Source organism: Macaca fascicularis, chromosome 1, assembly GCF_037993035.2.
Source record: "Macaca fascicularis isolate 582-1 chromosome 1, T2T-MFA8v1.1".
Classification (NCBI taxonomy): Eukaryota; Metazoa; Chordata; class Mammalia; order Primates; family Cercopithecidae; genus Macaca; species Macaca fascicularis.
In genome coordinates this window covers 139,478,925-139,499,212 of record NC_088375.1, presented here as the reverse complement: position 1 = coordinate 139,499,212, position 20,288 = coordinate 139,478,925, and the positions used below count along the sequence as shown (strand labels likewise).

Here is a 20,288-nt window from a genome sequence, read left to right as displayed (position 1 = left end):
AACCCATCTAGGCATTTTCAGTGTCTTGCTTTAAGTGGGTTTAAGCTACATAAACGGAGGTGTGAGCGTAGTTGTGGGGTGGTGTCTTTCGGGTTGTGGGGAAGAAAGCCTGTTGTGGGTTGGTGTTAAGAGTGCTTAGTGAAGTAAATATTTATTAGTTGAGGGGGTGGCAGTTAGAGTTGTGCACACCTAAAAGATGAAAATACAAGCTCTGGTCGGACATATTAAGACTTTTGTTTTTGGGGTTTGGCAAAAGTGGGTTTTGGATGAAGGTCGGAGATGGGGGTGGGGGGGTTTGGTGAAATTTTATTGTGGTTTTGTGGTATGGTAGGAGTGGTGTCGCGGAATTGGTTATTGGTATGTCCTACAAGCATGAATTAAATAACACCTTGTTGGAACTTGTGTGGAGCTAGGATATTGAACGTAGGTGCGATCAACAACTGCATGTACTAGGAATCAAAGACAGGCGCATACAGGACGGGATGTGGTGGGAGTCAGCATTCTGCGATGGGGTTGCGTGCGGACCAGAGATAAAAGATACCAAATGCATGGAGAGCCCCCGTGACTGGTTAATAGGGTGATAGACCCGTGATCCATCGAGATGTCTTATTTAAGGGGAACGTGTGGGCGATCTTGATTATTATGGCCCTGAGGTAAGAACCAGATGCCAGATACAGCTCAAGTATAGCTACCCCCACGAGTTATGGGCCCGGAGCGAGGAGAGTAGCACTCTTGTGCGGGATATTGATTTCACGGAGGATGGTGAACAAGGGACCCCTAAGTGAGGGGGGGCATCCGTGGTGAGAAGGATTATTTAATGAATATGTGCTATGTCCGATGAACGATTTAATGTACTATGGACGGCTGACATTAGCTGGTTCGGTTGGTATTCGTGGTGAGGAGGATTTAGACTTGGAGAAGCCATGTTATGTGTCATTGTTGAAGTGTTCATTAGAGTTCTTGCTTGTAAGCATGTTTTTCAAGAATATTAAGTTGATATGTAATAGCATGTGCTATGTACAGTCAAGCATATATAGTACTATATATTATACATGTTGGCTAGCAGTAATGCAAGAATTACATAGTAGCATTATAAGTAGGTTAGTGTTAGAGTTACATTGTAAGGCCCATACAACATAAGAATACAGAAAGTAGTTTAAGTCAGAATGCCAGCTTTGGGTGCTGGTGGTAGAGTTAGGTACTTTCTTTCTGACTGCCCTAGGAAGGATGTTTCATTTCTGGTTTACAAGGCCAGCGTATTAATTTATACTACGAGGGCAAGTTCACTTGAGTAGGTTGTTTTCGATTATGGAGACCAGTGGTATTAGGATTAGAATTGTAATAAAGTATATTATGGATGCTATTTGGCCAATAATGATGAGGGGTTGGGTTATTGGTTCGCTTCCAATTCAAGTGAGAGTTAATAGGATTGTGATTAGGAGTCAGAATAGGAACTGGCTGAGTGGGCGGAATATTATGCTTTGTTGTTTGGATTTGTGGAGTATGGGGATGACTGCTAGGATGAGGATTGATAGGAAGAGTGCTAATACGCCTCCTAGTTTGTTGGGGACAGATCGTAGGATTGCGTATGCGAATAGGAAATATCACTCTGGCTTAATATGTGGAGGGGTGTTTAGTGGGTCGGCTGGAATATAGTTGTCTGGGTTGTTTAGAAGATTAGGTGAGAATAGTACTAGTATTGCTAGGATGAAGAGAAGGAGAACTAGGCCTAGGATGTCTTTAATTGTGTAGTAGGGGTGAAAGGCAATTTTGTCTGAGTTGGAGGAGATTCCGCAGGGGTTGTTTGATCCTGTTTCGTGTAGAAATAGTAAGTGTACGGTTGTGAGGGCGACGATGATGAAGGGTAGGATAAAGTGTAAGGTGAAGAATCGTGTGAGAGTGGGGCTATCAATGGCATATCCACCTCAGATTCACTGAACGAGATTGGTTCCGATATATGGGATTGCAGATAGTAAATTTGTGATTACCGTTGCTCCCCAGAATGATATTTGGCCTCATGGGAGGACGTAGCCTATGAAAGCTGTTGTTATGGTTATAAGAAGGAGTACAACACCAATGTTTCAGGTTTCTAGGAGGAGGTATGAGCCATAGTAGAGGCCTCAACCCATGTGTAGGAAAAGACAGATGAAGAGCATGGAGGCACCATTAGCGTGGAGGTAGCGGATGGTTCAGCCGTACCTGAACCTCATGTCTCAGGATATTCTTCAATAGCCATCACTGTAGTATAACCAAAAACAACTATTATACCCCCCAGATAAACCAAAAACATTATCAAGCCCATATAAGCCCCCCCACAATTTAAAATAATCACACAACCAACCACACCACTAACAATTAACGCTAAACCCCCGTAAATAGGAGAAGGCTTAGAAGAAAAACCCACAAATCCCATAACTAACAATACACTCAATGTAAATAAAATATATGCCATTGCTTCCATATGGACTCCAACCATAACCAATGATATGAAAAACCATCGTTGTACTTCAACTATAAAAGCACTAATGATTCCAATACGCAAATCCAACCCAATCATAAAAATAATCAACCGTTCCCTCATTGATTTACCCACCCCATCTAACCTTTCCATATGATGAAACTTCGGCTCACTTCTTGCAGTCTGCCTAATTCTACAAATCATCACAGGTCTATTCTTAGCAATACACTACTCACCAGACACCTCCTCCGCTTTCTCCTCAATCGCACATATCACCCGAGATGTAAACTACGGCTGAGTTAAGTCCAGGAGCATTTTAAAGCCAGGTCCTCCTCTCAGAGGTCCAACTGTATCTTCAGATCAAGGTATCAGCATATGGCACCAACTAGCACAAATTTTTTCCCTCCAAATGTCTATAATCAGGTACATACAAAAACATTATGACTCAATATACAAATACTGTGAGACTGACAAGAAATTAAAGCTTTAAAAATAACTAGGATGGGTGCAGTGGCTCACACCAGCAATTTGGGAGGCCAACACTGGAGGATCACTTGAGTCCAGGAGTTTGAGGCTAGCCTGGGCAACATAGTGAGACCCTGTCTCACTATGGCAGACACCCGTGGTCCCAGCAACTTGGGAGGCTGAGGTGGGAGGATCACTTGAGCCTGGGAAGTCAAGGCTGCAGTGAGCTGAGATCATGCTACTATCAGTCCAGCCTGAGCAATAGATGGAGACCCTGTCTCAAAAAAATATAAATAAGCCAGGCGCAGTGGCTCACGCCTGTAATCCCAGCACTTTGGGAGGCCAAGGCAGACGGATCACCTGAGGTCAGGACTTCGAGATCAGCCTGGCTAACATGGTGAAACCCCGTTTCTACTAACAATACAAAAAATTAGCTGGGCGTGGTGGCACACGCCTGTAGCGCCTGTAATCTCAGCTACTGAGGCAGGAGAATCGCTTGTGCGCAGGAGGCGGAGGTTTTTGCAGTGAGCCGAGATCACGCCACTGCACTCCAGCTTGGGCAACAAGAGTGAAACTCCGTCTCAAAAAAAAAATTTTATATACATATATACATAAAATTAAAGAGGAGCTGGTCCAGTGCCTAAAGCAAAGAGTATAGAAAGATGCAGAGCAAACAGAATGTCAATTTTGTCTTCTCTGTCTAGAAAATGACCTTTAGACCATAAAGCTTAGAACACACATAGTTTAAAGTGGATTTTTGAAAGTTCAAATCTAAACAAGGAGGGAACAAGTATAGACACTGGATTCTCAGAAGAATCTAGACTCAGAAACAACAAGTAACAAAGAAGTGCATATCAAGCAGCTCACTATGAGAGAAGCTTTGGCAAACAGTAGTAACAGGAACCTAGAGAGAGGCCTGCTCCCGCCCCATCCCCACCCAGAGGGCAAGGATCTATTACTGGCAGAAGAGCCTGGCAGGTGCCCTTCCTAGAGTGGACTCCTGGGGAGAGAGTGTGCAAGCACTCAGGGGGAAGGGCAGCCATCACCAGGGCTGCACGGACACACAGGCATGTCCAAGAACACCTGCCCATGTCCCCTCCTGGAGGGGAGGACAGGCTCTTGTTCATTTTAGTACCCCTCATGCCCATGCCTGATACATAGTAGGCACTCAATCCATGATTTTTCACCCACTGACAGGATTACCAGCCTAGGGAAATGCCTAAGATTTAAATATCTATCTTGTTTCGGAAAGGCATCTGCATTTGAATGTCACTGCCTTTTATGGGCGTCACATCTCCTCAATCTGCCAATCTGGTATTAGATGGCCCACTAGGGATATAACTGCATTACTTTCTGATAAAAGTTCCTTATGTCTAGGGCACTCCTGAAGTCCAGTTTAGTAACCCTTGAAGTAGGGTACAGTCAGAAGGAACACCATGCCCACTGTGCTGATTATGTCATGGCAGAAGAAACTCATGGTGATGTGTACCTCAATGTTTGGATTTAGATGTGTCCTCTTCTGTTCTGGTCATTAATGATTTGGAAACTACTGGGCATACTTATTAAGGAAACTGGGAATCAGAAGGCTCTTTCTTACACTAATACACAGTTTATTCAAAATCTATGTAAACTCCTGCCCCAAAGTTTTAGAACTAGTAATGCTTACTCAGTGACTTGAGTGAGTTAAAAAGCCAACACTATCTTGATCTGCATAGTTATACAATTCTTTATAAAATAGTATTGGTTATTTGTTTAAATCAAAACAGCCCCATGAGGTAACCAAGGAAAGCATTATTTATAAGAAACGGTGCGCATGGGAGTTCATGTGAGCCATAAACCTCCCAGAGTGATCACCACCATACTTTATAGACAGGAAAAGTTCATTTGACGAAGCAAGGATTAGAATCTTTCTTCTACACAGAGTTACCTTGTCTACCTCACCAAGTGATTCTGTTGGTTAAAACAGAAGGAGCTAAAGCTTTGTAATCAAAGGAAGTCAGTTAACAATCCCAGTGTACTCTGGTAGGTTAAACCATATCTGTAGCAATACTATGATCAATTCTGAGTGATGCATTCTGAAAGGTGACAATGATAAGCTGACATCAGTTACTAGAAGGAGTAAACTAGGTGGTGAAAGGATTAGAAAAACCAAATACAGCCTATTATGAGAAACTGGCTAGCCAGGAGTGGCTACATATGACCTGGAAGTTCAGGAGAGGCAGGTTAGCTCCCATCTAAATATTTAGATGGAAGTTATATGGAAGAGGGAGTTGATTTATTCTGAATGACACACAGAGGACAGACCAGGAAAATATACATAGAAGTTCCCGAGAGATGGACAAGAAGCAAACAGGCATGGAAAAATACCATGTTTTGAGTGCCAGTGAAGCACAGGCAGGAAGAGATGACCTCCAAGAAAGCTTGTTGGAGAACATTCTCTCACTGAGAAGGAGGCCAGCCGGGTCTTGAATTTTAGAGATCGGTAGAGATTTTGCTGAAAGGGGATCTTAGCTGAAGCCCCACAGGTCAAAGAGGTGAAAATAGAGATGTTCCTCAAGTGTTTGTTTTCTTTGTCTCACCACTAGAATATGTAAGAGTCTAACAAACTCATTCCCGCATTTGTAGGTATCGGCTCTTTGCCACTCTCCAGATTATCAAGCACTGTCTCTTCAGCAGGACCTCTAGGTGCCTCCAAAATAACCCTTGAGTCAGGAGCATGGGTAACACTGAAGAGCTGTCATTTGTCTTTCCATAACGACAAGGCACATGACATGTTTGCAACTTTTCTGTAGTTTCAGAATGTACACTCACTCTTCGTCAACTCTTCAGCAAGCCTGCTCCACAGGACGAGCCTCACAGTCTACTGTGACTCCAGGAAGGCAAGAAATCCACCTCAACGTCATTGTCCCAAAAGTTCGCTGTATTGTTCTGAGAAGGAACTGGTCTCAACCAGCCTGGGGATCATCTCACAGATCACTGATCACACTCATCTCCATGCTCCCATCTGCCAACCCCAAAACTGAGTCAAAACACCACGCAGCTCCTTTACTGAGGGTTATTGTTGGCACAAGGCATGAAAGCGGGCCGAGGAGAAAAGGGATCTCAGCCCTTTGGGTCAGCCTTAGTAAATCTGGAACTCCTCCTGGAGTCTAGATCCAGGTCTAGATCTCAGATTGCAAATGCTGTTTTGCTTACTACAGTGGAGTCTGTCCATTTGAGAAAGGTGGCTTTACACAACCAGCTATGAACAGAGAGGAAACATCTAATTTTAAACATGGGATAGATGCTGATAGAATCTTACAGATACGTTAACTGTGCAAAAGAGCACCATTTTTTCCCCAATGAAAATGAGAAAATATGACATTTCCGTTAAAAAGTAGGATAGAATTTCCCATTTTCTTTTTTTTTTTTCTTTTTTTTTCTTTTTTTGAGACAGTCTTGCTCTGTCACCCAGGCTGGAGTGCAGTGGCATGATCATAGCTCACTGAAGCCTCAACCTCCCAGGCTCAAGCAATCCTTCCGCCTCAGCCTCCCAGGTAGCTAGGACTACAGGCATGTGCCACCACAGCTACTTTTTAAAAAATGTTTTGTAGAGATGGGGTCTCCCTATGTTGCCCAGGCTGGTCCCATATCCTTCTTTTAAAAATATTCATACTGTGCCTTATGAAATAGCATACAAAGATATTTTGTACTTTTTGAGACCCTAAGTAAAAAGCCATTAGGTTCATTTTGCTTTTAATGAGGATGTGTGAAAAAAAGATGAAGTCAGAGGGAAGGCTCACACACCTGCATGCCACCAAGTCCTACACAGGTAACACCCAAAGATAGGTTGGATGCAAACTGAAGTCCAAGCATCTTAAACACCAAGACAAAGAGGGACATAATCAACTACAAGATTCAGAGTTCCTCTAAAAGGAAGTCAGTCTGAACATGGTTTCCCCTTTCCAGTCCTGAAGTCTGCAAGGATCTTATGATGAGGTCACAGGGGACCCTTTACATCGACAGTAAAGGTAAACTCCATATTTTACATAATTGTAATGCAATCTGAGAGCATGGATGAGGGAATGTAAGTTCCCCTGAAAGCATTACATCTTCCATCAGAGTGCTATGCCCCAACACAAAGGTCTCTTGGAGATTATACAGTAAAGGCTTGCTACAGACAACCAGGCTCTACAAAATAAACCCAACTTCCCATCCCTTCCAGATCAAGGGCCAATGGAAAGAGGAGAGTGAGCCAGCGCCCAGGCTCCAAAGGGACAGCCCAATCAGCAGTGCACTCACAGGCAGGGCTCAGCCTGGGCCATCTCTTCCTATTCCTGCTCCCTTCCCCATCAGACATCAGTGGCCCCAGCATAATAAGGTCAGGAGCAAAGTGACACCCCTACTTCAGATGAAAAGATGACTTCTCCACATCAGTGCTGCATTTTCATGGTCCTCTTCCCTTCCCCTTCCCAGCTGGGCCCCTTCTCTTCCTGCTGACCCTCCTGCCCTTCTGCTTTGCCCCTACCCACCATCTGTTTTGGGCTATTGCCTTTACTTGGTTCATCAATGGGCACAGGCTACCCTGTCTTCCCTGAAATGGCAAATCTTTGATTGAACCTGCTGCCAGCCTCATACAATGTCCTGTTTCTCATTTATTTCATGCCAAGCCTACCCATTTCCTCACTTAGTACTCTCTCCTAACCCCTGGAAATTTGCTGTACCAACGATCTCTCGAAAGATCACCAGTGCAGCCTGGGCAACACAGTAAAACCCTGTCTTTACAAAAAATTAGCCAGGCATGGTAGTGCACGCCTGTAGTCCCAGCTACTTGGGAGGCTGAGGCAGGAGGATTGCCTGAGCCCAGGAGGTCAGGGCTGCAGTGAGCCAAGATCACGCCACTGCACTCCAACCTGGGGGGAAACGGGGGAGGGGGGTTGCAGGGAGTGGGGAACAGAGGAAGATCCTGTCTCAAAAAAAAAAAAAAAAAAGATCATCAGTGACTTCTCAGTAGCCAAATCCAGTCATCTGGATGTCTGGATGTCTGGAGATGACTGTCTCCAGTCATCCTCTGGGCCTCTCTGTAGCACCTAGTATTTTCCAGGCGGGCCCTCTAATCTCTCCTCCTCCAGCTTCTTGTTAAAGGACTTTATACTGGGACTTCTTGTTCTGGTCTGCCCTCTCCCGGCTCAGTACCCTCTCTTCTTGAAAGATGTCAATTCTCCCTGAGCTCTGGCCTCAGATTAAAATGGTTAGAAGCAAGGACTCTAGAAGCAGAATGCTTGGATTAGAAGCCCATTTCCACCACGCACCAAGTTTCCTCTGCTTCAGTTTTCTTCCCTGCCAACCAGAGATCATTAACAGCACTTACATCAGAAGGTTACTGGGAAAAATCAATGAGTTAATTCACATAAGTTGTAAGAACTCAATAAATGTCAACACTTATCCTTCCATCTATGCTTTGCTGGCCATTCTAATCAAGATACTGGAAAGATCTCCTCCTTTGAATTCAATATATCATTAAAAACCACTTGCTTGACATGATTTGATAGCCATTTTGATATCATTTTAATGCTACCTAAAGCTTCCTGGGTTTTTTGTTTGTTTTTGAGATGGAATTTCGCTCTTGTTGCACAGGCTGGATTGCAATGGCGCAATCTCGGCTCACTGCAACCTCTGCCTCCCAGGTTCAAGCGATTCTCCTGCCTCAGCCTCCTGAGCAGCTGAGATTACAGGCATGCGCCACCATGCCCGGATAATTTTGTATTTTTAGAAGAGATTTCTCTACGTTGGTCAGGCTGGTCTCAAACTCCTGACCTCAGGTGATCCACCCACCTCAGCCTCCCAAAGTGTTAGAGTTACAGGCGTGAGTCACAATGCCTGGCCAAGCTTCCTGTTTAAAAAGCTATTATCAAATAATTTGTGAAAAGAGATGCCCTCATCCCATCCCACTGCCAACTCCCACCTGAGTCTGCTGGGGATGAGGGATGGAGTAGGGATTACAGATGTCAGTGACTCATGACTTGGTAATAAAGAAACTAAAACAAGTTACTTTTTTCTTAACATCAAAAGATCCTCCTCCTCTTTCTTACCATTGGTAGGAACTAATTTTTTTGGAGAGCAATTTGGTAATACCTGAATACATTTAAATGTTAGGTCAAAAGTTACACACTTTTCTACACAAGTACTTTTAAAGGAAATATCTACCAGTAGGGAAGCAGTGAATAATCAGTGGAAACCCATACCACAGACTATAATTCAGTTTTCAAAATGGTTGAACAATATTCAAAGCAGTACAAGCAGTTAGGGTAGGGGTAAGGCATACAGGATACTTTCACTTATTTACTCTTCTATTTTGGAACTGTTTGCATAAAGAGAAGTGGTTCTCATAAGAAAGGAAGATGGCACCCTGAGGTAGATGTACTGTCTTCATGCAGAGATGACTTGTCCAAAGGTTGTGGGCTCAGCAGGGATTCGGACCCAGATCTGGCTCCAAGTCTAAGTCTTTTCCATCACTGGATGCTCCCCCATCCCTACTCCACAACCAAGCTGAAACACAGGAACTCTCTGTACTATACACAGCCTTAGCACAGCAACTATGCAATCTGCCTGAAGATGCTTAGACTCTGGCTTAACATAAAGTCCTTTTAACTCATGAAGATGTGACAATATATCCACATGTACCCACCACCCATATCATCGTATCAGACTAATGCACATGAATATATTGCCCAGCTGTAGAAAGGACTAATTGGGCCGGGCACAGTGGCTCATGCCTGTAATCCCAGCACTTTGGGAGGCCGAGGCAGGCAGATCACCTGAGGTCAGGAGTTCAAATGCAGCCTGGCCAACATAGTGAAACCCCGTCTATACCAAAAATACAAAAAATTAGCCAGGCAGGGTGGCACAGGCCTGTAGTCCCAACTATCCAGGAGGCTGAGGCAGGAGAATCACCTGAACCCGAGAGGCAGAGGTTACAATGAACCGAGATCACACCACAGTACTCCAGCCTGGGTGACAAAGTGAGACTGTCACACAAAAAAAAAAAAGAAAAGAAAAAAGTCAGCAGCGGGTGGGAGGAATTGATTTAAACAAGCCCATAGGAATCCTTAGTTCCAAAGGGCGTTGCCAGCACAGTTCAAAAGTTCATAATAAGGCCAGGCGCTGTGGCTCACACCTGTAATCCCAACACTTTGGGAGGCTGAGATGGGTGGATCACTTAAGGTCAGGAGTTTGAGACGCACTTGGGCAACATGGTGAAACCCCATCTCTACTAAAAATACAAAAATTAGCCGGGCATGGTGGCGTGCACCTGTAATCCCAGCTACTCAGGAGGCTGAGGCAGGAGAATTGCGTGAACCCAGGAGGTAGAGGTTGCAGTGAGCCAAGATCGCGCCACTGTACTCCAGCCCAGGTGACAGAGCAAGACTGTCAAGCAAAAAAAAATTCGTAAGATATTTAGCAGAGCTATTTTAGACTAAAAACACTTTTACTCTCCCACTGGCCCATATGAAGACTAACCTTCTGCCACAGGCATGTTTTTGAAGGTGATGTAAGACCGACTGAAGGAAAGGGTATCACTAAAGAAGAAAAAGAAGCAGGGGAAAGCCCAGAGAGGAAGAAACCTTGAAATGAAATTCTGGCTGGCAAAGAATGCGTGTTTGTGTGTGTAAGCGGGGACAGGTGGGGATGGGGTTTTTTAAAAATACAATATCCAAGTCTTTGAAGAAAGATAAGGAAAATCCAGAAACAAATGCACCCCAGTATTCAGAGTAGAGAATGGGACCATTCAGGGGAAGGCATCTAGCCATAGGTGACTCCCAAGAGCAGCCCTAGGATTCCAGCTCAGCTGCTAAGGGCCAAGGACCACAGCAAGCTCACAAGATGATGCCTAATGTACGTATAATTTCTATACTCGATTAGAAGCATAATATGATTGCTGTTGCTATTTTTGCATTCAAAGTGGAATCACATGTTTGAATTAACCAACAGCATGACAGAGACTTGCTACACATGGTATTGATTGTTTTCTCTCCTATTTCCTCCCACAAGAAACAAAAGGAGACAGGGAAGTGTGCACTAATGAAGCACACACTATCCATTCGTAGAGCCTGGGTAACATTAAGGGTGAGAAGCTGCAGATAATGGAGAAAGATCAGTGTCCAAACATTTGGCAGTGGAGGCGGGAAGAAGCAATGATGAAGCCATAGCCCGCCCAGTGTGGCCACTCCACAGCTAGAGTTCCCTGGAAAATTCTCCAGGAGAGGGGAAATAACCATAAATGCTTAGGTTACAACTCACCCAGAAGAGTCCTTCGAAGCACAAAAGGCCTCCTCTTTTCTCTGCATTCATGCCTCCAATTCCCTGGCCTTCCCACTGCAGACACAGCACCCAACAGTCACGCCCACACCCTGAACTTTCCTGGTCCCTCCCTACCTTGTGGGGGAAAACTAGGAATTAGTCTTCTCCACTCAAGGACTTGCTTCACACAGGTCTAGGTAGAGACTTCATAAGAACACATAAACTCAAAGCCTCCAGATCCAAGCAAGCCAAATTCAAACACTTGAAGGAAAATATGTTAACCAGCCAGTTGTGGAGGAATACAAGCCCTGTCTGAAACCAAGAAAGGAAAGATGTATCTTATTTAAAAGGAATCAACCTCTTAGAAAAAGCAGAATACAACCACGCCCAGTAAGCAAGACCTCCAGCTCTACAGAGAAGTCCTCAGCCCCAAGGGCAACGTGGACAGAATGGTGCAGATCTACAGACCTGGTGCTTTCACGGTGGAAACGCCTCACAGGCTGCCTGGGGGTGGAGTCCTGGATAAGGACTCTGGGGCAGATCACATTCCTGACACAGAAATGAAACACAGTAGTATTGCTTGGTGTCATGGTCCCTTACCCACCAGAAATCTCAGGCAGATAGAAACAGATTCATGAATGAATATTAAAGTTCTAGAAATAATATCAACATCCAGAAGGGAAAAGCAGCTCAGAACACAAGACTGAGCCTAATTAGCAGAGAACCAGTCTCCAAATGAAAAACCATGGCTAAAATTTACATAATGTGGGCTTTTGATTCCAGGCATTATTCTAAACACTTTACATGGATTATCTATCTTATTTCTCCCAACAACCCTATAAAGATGAGCATCATGATAGCCTCATTTTACAGACAAGACAGGCAGGTTAAGTCACTTGCCAAAGTTCACAGTAAGATGCAGAACCAGGAATCCAACCCAGTTCCCACAGTCCATGTTCTTAACCACTAAGCTCTACTTTCCCTCTGACAAGAACCTTGTATGACAGGTATGGGGAAGTCTTCAAGTTCAAAAGGGTTCACATGGCTATAGGTTTTTGTAAAACTTAAAAGATATTTATATATTTTCCATAATGAGGACCCCAAAATTATATAAACTTGGTCCCCACAAACAACCTGGATCTACCTATGAGTTCCAAGAATCCTTAACAAAAATCTGAGGGTACAAGTCCACATGAATAACAGTTAAAAGCCCATTTGGGCTATAAAATAAGTTCAGAGTTAAAGAGAGCGAATGCACAAGGTATATGCTACAGGAGGGTAATGCCTAGATTTAAATGGAACTTGCCAACAAATTCTAAGGACAAGCTTTCTCCAACTACCACCTAGTTTCACTGAGAAAGAAAATGCAGGGCTGGGCACAGTTGCTCACACCTGTAATCCCAGCTCTTTGGGAGACCAAGGCAGGTGTATCTCTTGAGGTCAGGAGTTTGAGACCAGCCTGGCCAACATGGTGAAACCCCAACTCTACTAAGAATACAAAAATTAGTCAGATGTGGTGGCAGGTGCCTGTAATTCCAGCTACTCGGGAAGCTAAGCCAGGAGAATTGCTTGAACCTGGGAGGTGGAGGTTGCAGTGAGCTGAGATCGCACGACTGCACTCCAGCCTGGGCAGCAGAGAGAGACTCCATCTCAAAAAAATTAAAAAGAGAGCGAATAAAATGCATTTCCTCACTCTCCTGAATACAATGGTAATGACAGGTGAAAAACCAAAACCATCCAATTGTGCTTACTTTTTTTATGCTGCAGATCAGATTCTTTATGGCTTTAAGAACACACTGTTGAAGAGGGAAAGGAGGCAGGAAACACTAACCCTCATGTCCCAACCTGGAAGGGAAACAGGCATAGGGAAAAAAAAAAAAAAGCCTATACCTCTGTTGATGGTAGTATTAGCAATGTCATCATTGTCAAGATTGTTTCTGAAATCTAAAAGAGTGGCTAGAGACAGAACAATTTCCACAAATGTTAGACTGTAAAAAATCAGTGAGCCTGATAATAATCCTCGTTAAAACTCCAGAGTAAATAAGGCTGAGCATTTTAAAGAGGAAGCATAGTACCTCTTGTCGCTTCAGCAAAGTGTATCTTATTTATCTGTTTTGGTCAAGACAGGAAAACAAAAACTAAAGCAGACCAACGGCAATGGCTGGTTCGTACCAGGAGCAGAGTCCTTGGCCTGGCTGAATGGCCCCTTCTCCAGCAGTATTCAGGAAAATGCAGGCACTGGGCAAATCCTTGCAGAGGACACCTCTACCATTCCTAACTTGGAAGTCTAAGAGCCCAGTCAAAATATCTATCTTAAGAGATAATCCCAAAATCAGCAGCAAAGATGAAAAATTTCAATGTAATATTAACTATTTAACTACTTAAGAAAAACAGGGTTAGGAATGGTGGCTCACACCTGTAATCCCAGTGCTTTAACAGGCCAAGGCAGTAGGATCACTTGAGGCCAGGAGTTCAAGAACCAACCTGGGCAACATAGTGAGATAAAAAAATAAAATAGTTTTTAGAATATTTTCTTTTTAACCACATCCTTCAAAATCATCACACTGTACTACAGAATTATCTTAGACTACAGAGTTAATTTCTAACTTCTTATGTCTAGAGGTAGCAAAATCTCTTCCTGATGAATACATTCATTAAATCAACAAAATATTCAAATATTTATTGAGCACAAGCTATGTGCCAAACTATATTCTAAAATATCGATCTTGAGACACACCCGTGAATAAGACAGCTTTATCTCTGGTGGGAAGAGACAGATAATAAGCAAACAAAAAAATATTTTAATTAAAAACCAATTTCTGAACTTTCAAGATTAAAAAGAAAAAAGCTAAGCCCACCAACACATTTTTACCAAGATTCTGGTGCTCTACCAGCAAGACAAGGCAACCCACCTTCGGGTATAATTCACAGCTGGGTCACCCTGGGTTACTCTTACCAGAAGTACCCTCAGAGCAGCTGTGCGTCTGAAGCGCAGCCGGCAAACAGGCTGGGAGGACTCCGCGGACACTGGTCCTGTCCAATTATTACTATATGATTAACTTCAACAACCAAAGATTTTGGTAATAAGCCTTTCAAGATGGTTTTTAGGTGTTGAGAAATACCATTTTGTAACCAAGAAGATCCCGTGGGAAGCTGCTTTGCTCAAATCAGACATTCCAGGGGGGCAGAAGACTGGAAGAATGTGCATTCCAATTCCATGCTTCTTAATATTTCAGTTAGCCTCCTCCCAAAAAAACATACCGAGGTAAGATTATTTCAGCTCCCCATTCGTCAATTTATTTTTTCCACTTTCCCTGAGACCTGTAAGAAAGGTTCCTGCGGCATTTACTCCAAGTCTGATGAAGACATGCTTCACTGCGTCCTCTTTTCCGTCCAAATTTACGGGAAACTACCCCCACTCCAACATTTTGCCAGGAAATGCTGTGCTTCCCTTGAGTACCTGTTATATTTTTTCATGGTTTATGAGGCACAGAATTGTTTCACTTTTCATTTTGGTTCCCAAGATGCATTCAAGGGCCTGGCTCAACCTGTAGAATACCTGTAGGGCCCATTACTTTACGAGTGTTTCCATCCTCCATCGAACCATCCATACACCAGTGTCTGCATTTTCCCTGGCCCTTTTACTCTCTGATAGTTTTTGTAAACTACAAGTTATTGATCATTTGGTGTCATTTTTTTCTTTGTTATTAAAGAAACGTTGTTCGTATTCCACGCTGAAAGACTGGAATTCTTAGGGTTTTTCTTTTTTTTAGGCTGTTTTCACACATCTTCTTGCCTATTAAAGAAAGTAGGTTTGTGTGTTCTGCCATGTATTATCATCTTATCAATCAAATGTCTTAAAGATTTTTCCCTGAAATTTTACTGATTAAAGTATTTAAAATCAGAGACATCCTCAATTCACTGATGAACTGCTTTTACAGCTAGATTATATAACAAGACCAAAAGGTATTAATACAAACCAACTACTTAAAGAGGCAGGGACATAAATATCTTAGAAATATAATACCAATAACTAATTTTCTGTTACTAAGAGCTAATAGCACAATACAGTCACTGAGTACTGAATATAAGCCAGACACATTTCCACAACATGGTGTTTAGGGGTGGTAACTATTGTTTTCCCCCATTCTACAGATGACAAACTAGGAGAGAGATGTCAGGTAGCTTGCCCAGCATCACAGAAGGCAGGAAGTGGCGGAACGGGGACTAGAACTCACATATGCTAGACTCCCAGGTCCCCTCCACATTGTCTCCCCAGGATGTTTCTATACTTCTTTGTTAAGTGAGATTTAGGGGTGGATGGGGGAAATCTAGCATTCAAGCAATGTATCAATTACGCAATAAAGAAAAAGCAGGAAGGAATCAAAAAGTGTCAAACCACGCAATGTCACTTTTGCATATACCCACCTTTCACCCAGGAGTCCTGAGGCCTCCATCAGAATGTAGCATCTCATACAAAGGCCTAGCAAACACGGCTAATTTGATTCCCAGGTCCAGAACAGATCAGAAACAGTATCACATAAATAATCACAATGTCAAGAAGTGACAGGTGGGTAGCAAAAATGGGGGGAAGGGCTGGGCGCCGTGGCTCACACCTGTTATCCCAGCATGTGGGGAGGCTAAGGCAGGAGGAAATCACCTGAGGTGAGGAGTTGGAGACCAGCCTGGCCAACGTGGCAAAACCCTGTCTCTACTAAAAAATACAAAAATTAGCCGCGTGTGGTGGCAGGTGCCTGTAATCCCAGCTACTTGGGAGGCTGAGGCAGGAGAATCGCTTGAACCCGGGAGGCGAAAGTTGCAGTGAGCTGAAATCCTGCCACTGCACTCCAGCCTGGGCGACAGAGCAAGACTCCGTCTCAACAAAAAAAAAAAAAAAAAAAAAGGTGGGGGGGAAGGCGACAGACAGCAGAGTCTTCTGTAGAACACCCCTAAGTACTTCACTCAACTAAGACATCGCTTTTAGAGTTAAAATTCTTAGAACAGTCCAACTTCTGTGACCTTGAGCAAATCTTTCTGAGCTTCAGTGTACTGATCTGTAAATGATGTTGGATAATCCCAGCAATCCGCCTCACCTTACAGGACTGCTCTGCTGTTAAGATGAAAAGAATTCCTATGAAAGAATACTGTCTGAAAGGACTACAAAAATGAAACGGGCTATTAAAAAATGGGTTTGGTGCTTAAAGGGATAAATCCGCAGCTTTCCTAACTAACTTTCCAAATGTTCTAAAAACTGAGGTTTTACTGTTTTTAAACATTTATAATAATTACAGTGATCTGGCCTGTGCATGCATTTCCTTGAGTCTGCTCAGCATTAAGCAGGAAAACGGCAGAAGCTGCTACATTAGTCAGCAAAAAAGAAATTAGCATGAATATTATTAACATCCAAGAAAAGTAAGTCACTTGAAGAGCTGCCAACGTTATCAGTACCTCATTTACAATGCAAAAGGTAGTAAAGAGACTCAACTGCTGCCAACCAAGAATCACTGGGGGGAATTACAATGAATGTGCACAACCAGGCCAAAAAGTCTCACAACACGTCCAACGTTTTGGACATGCCCGTTCCTCTGAAAAGTTTCCTAAAGTTCGGTTTGTAAACCCTGGAAGGAAGGGAACAATTAACTTGTTACAAACTTTTCAGTTGGTGAGGTTTGCATTCAATCATACACCACTCACCTTTCTGCTCTTAAAAAAACTGTTTAGCAAACTGTTGTCCAACACGGGCAAGACGTTTGAAAAAGTAAAGGACCTAAACATTTCAACTTTAGATACACAGACTAAAATCAACCCTTTGCTTCAAAGACGGTATGATGTGCAGACTAACAGCGGGAGACAAGAGCCACAACTCTCCCTTGGGGTTTGACAACGGTGCGCTTCATTACCTCAACATAATTCGCTTCACACCGCCTACCCCCGCAGCCCCGGGATGTTCCAGCTCTGACAATGCCAGTGCCTTCCACCAGCGGTCGGACGGTGCGGTGGCAATCCTGACATGCTTGGGCTCCCGGGAGGTTAATGGGAATTAAACCACAGCAGCCCTCCTTTGTGGCGCTTTGGCCAGAACAGCAGAAAAGAGACAATGAGCGTTCTGTGCGCAGTTCCGCGCCGATTGGCTGGTCTCTCCCCCTAGAAACCCCTGATGTCATGGGCTTGGAATGCAGGGAGGGAGGAAGGAAGGAGAGGATTTGGGGAGGGGGACGCCTCTCATCTCTTTCCCAGGCCCAAAGTCCCAAAGATAAACCTAACGCATTCTTGGGCTCAGTAGCAAAGCTGAGCGTCACCAAATCCCAATCGCTCCAAACTATAAGCCGCCTCGGCAAACAAGCCCTAAACAAAAGCAACCCACAAAAATACTCCTTTATGTCGTGAAAGTCTAATGTACTACAAACTTCTCAGTGTTTTATAAAAAGTCTCAAGCCTAAGGAGACATCGCTCGCACAGTGGCGCGCTCAGGCTTTGTCTCCATTTCCCGCAAGAGTAACAGCAGCAGCAGCGGCAGCGGCAGCAGCAGCAGCAGCAGCAGCAGCAGCAGCAGCAGCAGCAGCAACCGGCCTCCAAATGCCTCCCAGGCACCGAGATCGGAGACTACGATGGGTCCTGGACCGGCTCCCGTTCCTCGGGGGGCCCTGGGGTCGGCGGGACAGTGGGCGGTCTCTCTCCCTGTGGGGAGGTGCGGGGTCCGCCAGCACCCGGGGCCCGGGTAGATGGTGGGGGCTGCGGCAGCGGCTCGCCGGGTCCCTGGCCGCGCGGACGGGCTCCGCCTAAGGGCGAGTGGCCACGCAGGAGCGCCCCCTTCCCGGAGGGCGCGTCCTGCAACCACCAAACGGCCCCAGAGACCCTCGCAGCCGGAAAGGCCGGCTCCGCGGGACTCCAGGCGCCCGGGAACCCACCGCCAGCCACTAGTCCCGTCCCATGGCGCGGGAACAAAGCCAGGCGGGTGCCCGGGAGCCGGCCCCGCGAGCCCGGGGACGGGACGCAACCGGGACAGGCAGCGACGCTCGCGCCGCCTCGACGTCCCCTCTCCAGGAAAGAGGGGTGAACCACAGCGCGAGGGGCGAACGAAGTACGGCCCAGCGCCAGGCTAGCCCAAGGGAGCCCGGGCGCGCTTTGCACCCCTCGCCCCGGGGGTCCCCGCGCCCGCCCGAGCCAGGCGTACCTTGTTCTTGACCTCGGCCGAGAGCCCGTAGGAAGGGCCCTTGTTGAAGTGGGTCATGGTGGTTAGGGCGGCGGGAAGAGGCTGCGCTGGGGTCCGGGGTCTCTCGCACTTCGCTTCCCCGCTCCTGGCCCCGAGGAGTGGCCGCCGCGGGGGATGCTCGGAACTCCCTCCTCTGGGCGGCGCAGGAGACGGTCGCGGCCGCGGGGCGCGGGCGGTGCCTGGGCGACTGGGTCCGACTGTGTGCCGCAGAGCCTCGAGGTCCGCTCCAAAGCTCCTGGCTGCCTAGCTCGCCGCCTGCCTTGCTCCCCGCCCGCACCGCGGTTCCCCACCGGCCGCCCCCGCCTCCTCCTGGGCCCTCGGGGATTGGCCGCCGGGCCGGACCAATGGAGGGCCGCCTCCTCCCGCCTCTGCGCCGAGGGGCGGTGCGGCCAATTGAAGGGCCGCGGGGGCCGCTCTCCCTCCCGCTTTCTCTCCGCGCGGTCCCCGGCCCCCGCCCCAGCCCCAGCCCTCACGCCACCGGGGTCGGCGGCAAGGCGGCCCCGCCCCCGGGCTAGGCAGGGCGCCTGGGGGCTTCCTAGCCACAGGCAGTTCACGTCAACCTCCAGGCATCCTCCGCGGCGGGCCGGGCTAGGCCGGGCCGGGCTGGCGGAGGGGAGCGGAAGCCCACCCGGTCTGACCCGCCGCCTCCGTCTGCCTGCTCCCGGGCTCCAGGCCCAGCGCGCCCAGATGCCGGGCGGGACCCCTCCACCCGTTGCTGGAACACCAACAGCAGCCTTGGAGCCTCTGGGCGGGAGGAACTGGGGCCTCCACCGACACCTGCTTCTTCCCTCACCTAGCAGCCTCCCACACCTGTTGGTCTGACCTCTGCCCCGCCGCCGCCACCGAGTAACCTAAGGCTTTTGGCCTGATTCGAGCTCACTGTGTCTAAACCTCTAAATGCGGTGCGAAAAAATCCTGGGGAATGTGCCATGGCAAAGCCTGGGCATTTCAAGTGCTTTTCTGGATTCTCATCAATTCCTCTTTACAGGAATCTTTATCCGGAATTCAGCTAGTCCCAAACCCCACGTAGTGTTGCTCTGCTTGTGTTTTTGAATCCAGGGGCCTCTTTGAATCAGAAGCCCTTTGTATAGAGATAAGTATCCTTCAGGCCAGAAGCAGCCTCCACTTTTTTCGCAGTCCCATTTCCTACCCAACGCTTTCTTCTGAGTTTTAAAGGCATTCGATAGAGAAGGGGTTGGAAACAGAACCTTCGTCCCCCGCCTGAGCACCTCGGAGACTAGATATCTTCCAAACATTATCTCATTTACTTCCCTGAAGTTACTACTAGGTAGATTTCATGTCTGTTGAGAGGTGAGAAAGCTGAAACTTTGAGACTTAAGAATCCTGGCCGAGGTCACCCTCCTCCGAAGCTTCATCTCTTGCCACCACTTTCTGGTGCACACCTAGGACAGATTTCAATCCCTGAGATCCCAGGATGAAAACTATGTTCGCCAAATACCAGCTACTGTGCCAGAAGAGATCATGGAACAAGGTGTGGCAACCTGCTTGAGAAGAGGAGCCAAAACATCATAGTTGAACCGTCCTGCAATAGAAGTGAGTAAGGTGAACCAGGTGTGGTGGCTCATGCCTGTAATCCCAGCACTTTGGGAGACCGGGGTGAGAGGACTGCTTGAGGCCTGGAGTTCAAGAACAGCCAGGGCCACATAGCAAGAGCCTGTCTCTATAAAAAAAATCCAAAGTTTTTTTACATTAAAAAAAAAGAAGTAAGGCAACTTGAGCCGGAAGTGCACAAAACTGCTATCAACTTTGCAAGGCTTTTCCCAATGACTTTGAGGGATGGAACCTGAAGGAAGGGGGAGGAGGCAAATAGGGAGGAAAGTGAAATGATTTATAAATGACTTGCTAATTTCA

The 20,288-nt window shown here is 46.2% G+C and overlaps 1 protein-coding gene across 2 annotated transcripts in view; it reads right to left on the bottom strand.

The window, feature by feature from the left end:
* The window catches only part of CNN3 (calponin 3), a 35,061-nt gene extending 16,376 nt beyond the window's left edge, over positions 1-18,685 (bottom strand). The window contains exon 1 of one of the 2 annotated variants that reach the window (XM_005542657.5): positions 18,378-18,685. In XM_005542657.5, the coding sequence (XP_005542714.1) occupies positions 18,378-18,434 (57 nt within the window). In that variant the 5' untranslated portion in view covers positions 18,435-18,685. Of the gene's footprint in view, positions 1-17,103; positions 17,991-18,377 lie in introns of those variants that run through there. The other variant, XM_005542658.5, reaches the window with a different exon arrangement.
* Between the last annotated feature and the right edge of the window lie 1,603 nt (positions 18,686-20,288).